The sequence below is a fragment of the Cyprinus carpio genome, chromosome B21, assembly GCF_018340385.1.
Source record: "Cyprinus carpio isolate SPL01 chromosome B21, ASM1834038v1, whole genome shotgun sequence".
NCBI lineage: Eukaryota > Metazoa > Chordata > Actinopteri > Cypriniformes > Cyprinidae > Cyprinus > Cyprinus carpio.
The window spans coordinates 13,043,333-13,053,610 of NC_056617.1; the positions used below are offsets into that span (position 1 = coordinate 13,043,333).

General features: G+C 39.6%; 1 protein-coding gene across 5 annotated transcripts; it reads left to right on the plus strand.

Moving 5' to 3' along the window:
* The first annotated feature begins 1,250 nt into the window (after positions 1–1,250).
* LOC109045459 (proline-rich protein 7) lies at positions 1,251–8,298 on the plus strand. 5 transcript variants are annotated; one of them, XM_042748092.1, is made up of 5 exons: positions 1,251–1,611; positions 3,062–3,490; positions 3,595–3,800; positions 6,815–7,245; positions 7,448–8,298. In XM_042748092.1, the coding sequence occupies exons 3-5, from the start codon at positions 3,665–3,667 to the stop codon at positions 7,592–7,594; spliced, it is 714 nt and encodes a 237-aa protein (XP_042604026.1). In that variant the 5' UTR covers positions 1,251–1,611; positions 3,062–3,490; positions 3,595–3,664; the 3' UTR covers positions 7,595–8,298. The 5 variants fall into 5 exon arrangements, 4 of the variants coding, with proteins under 4 accessions (XP_042604026.1, XP_042604024.1, XP_042604023.1 ...); XM_042748090.1 differs by having other exon boundaries at positions 1,252–1,611; positions 3,062–3,800; positions 6,818–7,245; XM_042748089.1 differs by having other exon boundaries at positions 1,253–1,611; positions 3,062–3,800.
* Positions 8,299–10,278: the final 1,980 nt, after the last annotated feature.

Sequence of the window (10,278 nt, forward strand, 5' to 3'; positions counted from 1 at the left end):
TGTGTCAAGCCACTCTTGAACAACAGACAGTGTCAGAAGCGTCTCGCCTGGGCTAAAGACAAAAAGGACTGGACTGCTGCTGAGTGGTCCAAAGTTATGTTCTCTGATGAAAGTAAATTTTGCATTTCCTTTGGAAATCAGGGTCCCAGAATCTGGAGGAAGAGAGGAGAGGCACACAATCCACGTTGCTGGAGGTCCAGTGTAAAGTTTCCACAGTCAATCATGGTTTGGGGTGCCATGTCATCTGCTGGTGTTGATCCACTGTGTTTTCTGAGGTCCAAGGTCAACGCAGCTGTATACCAGGAAGTTTAAGAGCACTTCATGCTTCCTGCCTGCTGACCAACTTTATGGAGATGCAGATTTCATTTTCCAACAGGATTTGGCACCTGCACACAGTGCCAACGCTACCAGTACCTGGTTTAAGGACCATGGTATCCCTGTTCTTAATTGGCCAGCAAACTCGCCTGACCATAACCCCATAGAAAATCAATGGGGTATTGTGAAGAGGAAGATGCGATATGCCAGACCCAAGAATGCAGAAGAACTGAAGGCCACTATCAGAGCAACCTGGGCTCTCATAACACCTGAGCAGTGCCACAGACTGATCGATTCCTTGCCACGGCGCATTGCTGCAGTAATTCAGGAAAAAGGAGCCCCAACTAAGTATTGAGTGCTGTACATGCTCATACTTTTCATGTTCATACTTTTCAGCTGGCCAAGATTTCTAAAAATCCTTTCTTTGTATTGGTCTTAGTAATATTCTAATTTTCTGAGATACTGAATTTGGGATTTTCCTTAGTTGTCAGTTATAATCATCAAAATTAAAAGAAATAAACATTTGAAATATATCAGTCTGTGTGAATGAATATAAAATACAAGTTTCACTTTTTGAATGGAATTAGTGAAATAAATCAACTTTTTGATGATATTCTAATTATATGACCACCACCTGTATATTCAAAAAGTTTTTGGATACTGAAACATAGGCCTCTATGTCTGGAGTCCAGACAGAGTCTTCATCTTACATTAATGTATTTGTATTAATTTATATTAATGTATTTTAAAGGTCAACCGTCCATGTGAAAATTAATGTTTAAAAATAATTAAGTAGCCTACACCTTATATAGTCACACCACCAACAACCGAAGAGATTACTGATCTCATTGAACACACAACAAACAAGCCTATTCAGACAAAATCGTGCCACTTCGATCGCTTTGTTCTACTAACAGTTAAAAAGGAGGAGCGATCGTGTCAGTTTGTTTGGAGAACCGTTATTCTCTATTTGATACAGAGTCCTCATGACAGCAGCAGTGCGGAGTGCCAATGTGGGTGTTTCATGACGCGCGCGCGTCAAATACAGGTGTCCATTAACCACCGCGCGCACCATGACCTCGAGGAATGACGCGGAACTCGAAATGCTTTCTGTTTATCCAGGTAAACATTAGTGAAGACAGGAAAGAACACGCTCATCTACGAACAAATCTGCTGTTAATATTCTGTGCCACTGACAACTACCGCAACTTTATGTGGATTGAGTCACGTCCAGTCCATTAAAACGGTGTCACGCGTCTGAAAATGAACTCTTCGTGACTGGAAGACGTTTATCATGTAAGTACGAGCTAAGAGGCATATATATTTGTTTAAAATTGCGAACATGCAATATATAGGTGGTTAAAGGTATTAAAGGTATTATGAAAAAGCGAATGTAGTATACGTCTTATAAAAGCTCAGTGGTGATGCAGACGTTTATAAGTTGACATTTTAATGTCCTTGATTTATTTTTATGTTTATTTCCCCCCCTACTGTTCGTCTGTCATTTCCAGTTGCGCAAATTTTTCCACAAATATCACCCACCTGAGAGACTGCACATCCTTCCATGTATATTAAACGACGGGCATCACTGGATTATTTATTTATGGATTTGTTCATTTATTGTAAGGACTGAAGATATAAGCTTACCAAACATTAAATACGGGGTTTCATGCTCTAATTAAATACATGTACACCACGAATTTACATCTCTTATTCTTTTGTGAAATGTATTTGGTTATATCATAAAACATTATATAATTTTAATCAAACACTGAAGGTTCTAGTATTAATTTATTGATGTAGCCTATTTTTAAAGACGCATGCAATATTATGCAATGCATTATTTGTTTATATCAATGACATTGTGATAATGGGGGACATTATTGAGGTTAGGCAAAGTCACATTTCTTCTTCAGGTAAGTAAGAGGCGATGACAGCCTCCTCATTCATGTTAAAAAAGCCAGTCTTTATCGAGTTCTCTGACCAGTCCTCTAAACTGAATGCCTACCAAGGTAGGTAGTTATGTTAAACATAACAGACACTAAATCAGGAATCAGGGTTTTTATAGGTAAAAAGCAATCAACCATTATTTATCAACCGATACTTGTCTCCAGTGAAATGCAGCTCTGGTAGTTCTTTCAGGTAATCTATAGGTTATGTCCTCCAAAGATGACACAACTGAACCAGTTTTAAGGCAGTATGTTGATGCAGTCAGAAATGGATGACCACATGCTGTAGAAATGAAGCAGTACAAAGATTTAATCTATTTCCTCAAGGTCACCAAGATCTTATTTGGATAGAGATTTAAATGTGTGTGGGGAAAAAGCTTTAATAGTTCATTTGACAAGATCAAAGCTGGTTATATAAATTGTCTTAATCTTATTGATAAAATGGCATATGTGTTTTTCGGCAGTCGTGAGCTATCATTAACAGATGAAGAGTTGCCACGTTGAAAGCCATCATTAATGTTCAAAAGTCTCAGAATACATTAGTAAATGAAAATTCATGCTGTTAACACCGTTTCCTCACGATCTTTCTGGAAAACTATGTGTACTCCCACTTTCTCAATGTACGAAATTGATACTTACCCCCTAAAGTCATTGTGTGAGTTGTGCTTGAACAGCTGAGGTTAATTATGAAATGGGTCATAGTGTGAGAAATATGAAAGGTCTGTGTTTTGAAAATATGACAAGTTCATAACTTATGACGGTTGCCCCCTTCTATGTTCTTTCTCTTTGTTGAGCAGCGTGACTGCCGATGTCCTCTGGAGATCTGAAGAGCCCTGATCTGGTCAGCAGAGGATCACAACACAGGAGGAGACCCAGGCACTGTGAGACTTTAGCATTCCCTCATTGCACCAGCTGTCAGGAAAAGAGCATCTGCAAATATTCATTTCTTCTTGTACAAGAGGCCCTGGCAGACTGTCGGAAAGTGCCTCTTCAGTTTCCCTTTTGCATTATATCGGAAATCTTGCATTTTCATGAACCACAATTCAAACTGACCTCTGGTTAACTTTGAGAAAATGAGATCAGCAAACACTTGGATAGACTCTTAATGGTTTTAAACTACAGGATTTGTAGAAATATGGTAGCTATGAGACTTGGTGAGTGAACTCCACAACAAAGTAGACTTCAAATCCTCCCACTGGATCCTGGAGGGCACAAACCTCATCAAGGTGATAATCATGGTGATGTCGCAGGGCACCTATACGTTTCTGGCGTGCTTTGCCGGCTTCTGGCTGATCTGGGCTCTCATTGTCATGCTTTGCTGCTTTTGCAGCTTCGCCCAGCGCAAGCTGAAGCGCCGACGTGAAGAGAGGCTGAGGGAACAGTGCCTACGGGCGCTGGAGATGGAGCCTTTGGAGTGCACTGGAGGGGGATATCCTCCCAGGGAGCCCCCTCAGTTCTCCCCACCCATTCAAATGATATCTTCACAGCTGCCTGTAACACACAGTCTCCCTCAGGCAAGCTGGACTATCCCTGAAGGTAGGATGTTTAAACAAGCTCAGTCATCCAATGCATTTTTGTATGCAGTCAGAGATATGGGGACTATTAAAATTAAGAATTATATTCGTCCAACCATATTTTCAGAAGATGTGGTTCAGAACATTTTTTTAATGAGCCATGCCCTAAAGATTCCATGAAACCAACATTTGAGGTTTGTGAATTATTAGGTCTGTTGATAAAATGAACCTGTAGCAGGATATAGGTAAATAAAACTCAAAATAGGACCTATGTAAAACAGACCTTTGACAGGACATATGTTTCGATGTGTCCTTCTCCAACTTCTGGTTAGTTTTAAATTTTTCTTACATCCAATACATTTAATGCTAATTTTCATTTTGTTCTTACATCCTTTTCTTTTAATATGTATTGTCTCATAGTTATGAAGCTGTAAGAATACATCTGTAATCATGTTGACTGTTGTGTGTTTTTTTTTAATACATTTCACCTTTTTGACTTACACCTACTAGAGATTTTAAGCTACATCCGCTAAACTCGGCACAGTCCCTTAGCCTGTTTTAACTTTAGTGCTCCATGTGTCTTAATAATCAGACATAACCTGATTAAAATTCCTATAGACGCCTTTAACAATAATGCTGTATAGGCAAGATGTTAAAGCATTTAAAGTACATAATGCCTTTACAACCTTCAAACCTAAAAGCTTTTTAAACTTGTCAAAATGAACTTGGTGACCTTTCCAGTCCAATTTTGTAATATCATCTTTTATATAGCAGTCAGCAAAATCCAATAACCAAACACAGGATGCTACAGCTTTATTAATACATTCAGCATGTTGTGTTTTAAGCAACATCGATCGTCCATCTTGAGCTGAACCACTCACAACACCTCACACAGTGAGGGCAGGCTGAGCTGCATTTTTTCATGTATGACATGGTAACAGTGAGTCTTGTGTGGGTGATGTGTAGGCAGAGGAGTACAGCACTGAATCTAGCAGCATTAGAGCCGGGCTAATCATGTGCTTTGGCAGACAGGCAGACTGCCAGTGTGGTGGATCCCTGGCCATGGGTGAAGAATATCCCTTTAAACCTGTGCCAAACACACAGGATGGATGGCCACACATTAAAACAAGGTCTGAGTAATAAGTCAGCTCACAAAAGAGTAAAAGTCAGAAAGAATTGTGCTCTTTAAAGAGGCTCTGTGTCACTTTACAACAACAAGCTCATTATGTCCCCTGTGATCCCAAGGGCAAAATAAGAGAAAATTGTATTTGATATAATCTAAAGTTTTAACAAATCTGCAGTGGTTTTTAATATACTCTTTTAATATTATGTATGGTAAACCACCATCTATGATAAGTACATTTTCCCCAAAAAATTATTTAATATTGTATATGAATAAATTCCAAATCACCGTCAGGAGTGTCGATAGAAAGGACCTCTCTGCTGTAACATTGTCCTTGGGAATTAAAGATAAATGCAGTTTTTGTTAATGTTATAAGCAGATCTGAACAATATATAGTGTCTGGAACTTACCTATTGTTTAGTTAGTAGTGCTGGCTAAGACAAACATTTGTATCCAACTCTGCTCTGTTTGTGCTTTGAACATGAATGTTATTTCAAATTGCATCGCTTAGACTTTTCGCCTGGCCTGGCCATATCTACCCCCGACCGTACATGGGACAAACGGGTTAAAGAATGTATGGATGCCCATATCTAGGAATCAGAATATGATTGAGATTAAAAAGGTTAGAATGCACTACACAACTTTTAAAATCTGAACATAAAACACTAGGCATGAAACCCTTGCTGAGTTTGTAAAAGGCTAAAAAAACAATAACAACTGGGCATCATACATTAAAGAAGTGAGGATCACACATACTTTCAAGTTGTTCTGAGCACAACAAACTCACATACTGTAGAAATGTGCCTTGTTGCTAGGAGACACATGACAAATGAAAACGATGTGTGTTCTAAAATCGGCTCAAAATATCAAACATGTTTGATATCCTCTGACTTCAAGGAATCATGGTCTGAAGCTAAAAAAGGCTGTGCCCATAATACAGTTTTCTGTGAAATCTGTCAAAATTTGACTAAATTGACCAAAATCTGCAGACTGACTTTGACATTTGGCAGCTAGCATTGATGCATCCAAACTCCAAATCTGGGCAAAAATGTATTCCACCCTTTAGGCTCTTTTGATAACCCAGCAAACTTTAGCAACACCATTGAAACCACCTAGAATTCCCTACTAACAGCATAGCAATGTGCTACCTATCCAGAACACCCTATCAATCTTCTTGCAACCACCCAAAATGCTTTAATCACCTGCTAACAACCACTCAGAACCTTTTTGCACATTTTGGCATAGAGTTTTGCATTGGCATTGTCCTCAGAAAATGTCAAAATGTGTTTTCCACAAGTTGGGTTTGCAGCGCAGTTTAAGAAGCAACACCTCCATTTGCTGCAGTCCTATATCAGAACACATGATAATTAAGAAGAGCCTATAAGCTAAGTGCTTCCACATGGCACTGCTAGCCTCTAGGACTCAAAGGTTTTTTTCTTGGTTGGCTTTCATCTTCCATTCTGGCAAAAGCACAGCTGATAGGGGGGAAAACATGGCCTAGTCACAGCCAAACACATTCTTATCTCTGACCTCAATATGCTGGTTTATCACTTCCCTCCACAGGAGAAAATCTATCCTAGCTTTCATCTAAGAGTGAGAGGTGACCTTGGAGGAAATGATAAAAGCTTCAGGTCTTCTACCCTCTCCTGATAAAATATACAGAGTCCTCATTTATGTTGTCTAATGTCCTCTGATAACATCATGCAGAGGTTTTTTATCTGATAAGTTGTGATTGCATATATTTAATGATGTCTGGGCTGACTTGGAAAAAGAAAGGGCCACAATGTCTTGGGGTCATGAGGCAGCAGTTATTGTAAGCGTAAATGTGAAGGACTTTGCCACTAAAACCTTGTACATTTGTTGCAGCTTGCAGTGTACTTCCTGTTCTTTAGTGAACTGTTTGTTTTTCTCAGCAGACACAGATGTCTTTGGAAAACCTCCCTGCTACGAAGAGGCTGTATTAATGGAGGACCCACCGCCCCCTTACAGTGAGGTTCTGGCGGACCCCAGGGGAGGAACTTACACCAAACCTTCATCCAGGTCCTCCAGGGAGCACCAGGAGTCCGAGACCAGCAAGATGGCCCCTGTGACTGTGTTCCCAGAACGTGGCTACTCCTCCCTAATACGCCTACCTTCGGCCAGATGCTGGGACTCACTGGGGCACCTCCTGTCCACCATGGACCTTAACCACAACAACCTGCCAGTTGAGCCTCAGGCCTCTGCCATTGCCACCATGCCTCGTGAGGGCCGGACTCACACAGACTTGGGGCTGCGGGGACTCCGTGGTCTGGATCAACACTATGGTTTGCCCACAGCCATTCCCCTTTTGGGTCGAAGCACAGCGGTATGAGACCACAAAAATAGACCTCCAGACCACTTTCTGAAATGAACACACAATGCTGAGTCATATGTGGTCTGAAGAGTCTGCCAGAGGCATTTCGAACTCTGTCTTTTGGGGGCCGCATCAGTTCAGTATGATTCAGCTTTGTTCAGGGGTTCATTTGCAGATCCATCATACTCATATTTCTCTCTCGTCCTCCTCCTAGCTCTCCGTGGCATCTCCACCTGATGCAGAGCAGCAGCTATTATGTGAATTCTGTTGCCATGGCTCCCGGGAGCTGTCTGCAGCCCACCAACACCTCACCCCTCACATCATCTCTTCTTCCTTTCTAGTCTGCAGCTCACTGATATAATACAAATGACATTTCAAACCCTTTGTTTGTGACATGGGGTAAAATACAGAAGTGCGACATGGTGAAATGACAGTGGTAGGTCCGTACTGTAGCTACACAATGCTGCTCAGCTGTACAAAAATGTTTCATAAACTGGGAAACAATACCTGGCATCTCTTTCTGGATTTTCTGCCAGTTCTTTTCTCGAGAAGGAGTCTGAACTTTGGGGGTGGACGGAAAAGCTTCAAAGTAATCACAAATCCTCAAAAGGAAGCTGGCTGAAGAATTGCGATTTTTGAAACATGTCTGTAGTGTCAAAAAAAAGTTGTCTCTCACAGCTTAAAGGGGTCATGAGCTGCCTTTTTAAATTACTTTGCACTGTTCTCTGAGATCCCTTACTAAGATTTTTACATCAAAAAAAATATTTAGAAGTTAATAGGCTGTTTTCTGTCATGTTTTAACCCCCCTCATCAGAACGCTCTGTTTGAATAGGCGTTGCAGAGTGTAGACTGTAAAGTAAACAGCTACTGTGATTGGCTAACACTTGTGTATGTTTACATCCTTTATAGATGAATGATGCTGTGATTTAGGTTAAAAAAACATAAATACTCAGTACATATCAAACAACCTCAGACAAAGCAATATTGACCATGTAATGAAAACAGTTACTCACACTTGTGTGGTGAGACATTACTGTCAAATCAAATAAAGTTGGCACATCAGTCTTTTAGTTTCAGTCTTTCTGAAAATACTGCGTCAAATTGTGCTTTGTTTGTAAATGATTCCATGGAAAAATGAAATTAACAAAGGACCAAGTTCTTGCTGATGCAGTCTGAACCTTCATTAAATCTAAAGTTCATTCACTCTTTTCTAATATTAGGATCATAAGCATGGCGATGCAAAGGCCGTGTTTTTCCACAACTTGGCACTGCACATCATCTTGTTTTCTTTGGAGCATCTTTATCATTTGATTTCTGTGTACACCTGCATTTTCCACTCTCATTTACACTACATGCCCAAATCGATGGGCGGGTCTAAAGAGGCAGCGATGTAGAAGCAGGCGTTGATCCTCCTCTGCGGAGGTGATTTAGCCGCACTATTACATCATCAGTGTTGGGCAGTAACGCATTACTGCAATTTGATAACTTTTTTTAGTAACGGAGTAATTTAAGTGAGACTTAAGTGAGGCCCATGGCCTGTGAGACTCGACGCAACAGAGCACGGCGCGGGACAAGACTTGATAGGCGAGTGCAGAGACTTGTGTGTGCGGGATGCGGGAGAATAAAGTGATTCACAAACCTCACAAAATAGAAATATCTAAACAAAATATCTAAAACAAATAAATTGTTATTCATCTATTGTGCAAAAGCAACATGAACTATTATAAAATATGAATGATTAACAGGTGCAAGCGTATGCAGAGTTTCTATTTAGGCTATAACACGTGTTTGCAGCAATGAGCAATGCAGTGCTGAAATTATGTTTATGCTTTAATAACAAGTATTTATCGGGAGCTTGTATGCTGGGATTTCATAGACATCATGGAGAAAAAAGTAACATAACTAGTATTGTAACTAATTACTAATTACTTTTGAAATAAAGCAATCAGAACAGTAACGTGATTACTTTTAAATGGAGTAATCAGTAATTTGATTACATTTTCAGAGTAACTTGCCCAACACTGTACATCATAGAGTGGCACATTCCACAACCTGTCATTTTGGCAGACTGGCTTCAATATAAGCTGTTTTTAGAGTAATGAGAAAGTTTTGAGTTCTAAAACTTACAGGATATTTTAAAAAGCACAATAACCACAAATAATACAAAACAACAAAGTGACCAGGATCTTTCAATCCACTAACCCTTTAATGCATCAGACCATGCGGGTACGTTGAGGAACTGCCTTTTATTTCATGTCAATAGTACTATTCTCTTTTTTACTGATACTGAATCTCTGTATGAAGAATGATTTTATATATATATATATATAAATGTAATCCATCCTCCTTAAAGTGCTCATAAAATTGAAGATAGGACCTTGTTTGTAATGACCTGCGATTTATCAACATTTTCATGCATCACCATGCTGCCCTGCTGTTGTTGCAGCCACATGTGGGATTTCTGGCATTTATTCAACAAACTCCATTTATATACCGGTGCTTCTCAGAGTTTTCCCTTTTGCTAGGCTGTTTTACGTTATCAATGTAGTGATTGCTACATTGGAAAAATGCTAGATTTAATTTTTTCCTTTTATTGCCATCATTTCTATTATGTATGTTTCCATGTCCTTAAACGATTCTACCTCAATCCATCTAATGGCTGTCTTTGTCAGCTTCCCGGCAAAAAACTCTGCTTTCATGCATGCGCTGGATGTTTTAAAATGACATTTGATTAAAATAAGCTCAATTTTGGAAATGTGAAAAAGCAATTAGCGGCGTATGTGGGCACACATTCAGCACAATGCTTTTACTACATCATAGTGATGAGTCTTTGGTTCATTATTTTTAATTGCGCAGCCATTACTAGACCGCCCGAAAATAACAAAAGCATAAAGGAATCATACGTCCCACAACCCACGCTATAAAGACTTGATGTATGAAGAATTGTTCCCTGCTTCGTTTATAACCTGTCCTGACTAAATTAAATAATGCAATTAAATGAAGAATACATTGATTACTTTTCAAATTTCATTCCTGACAATTGTC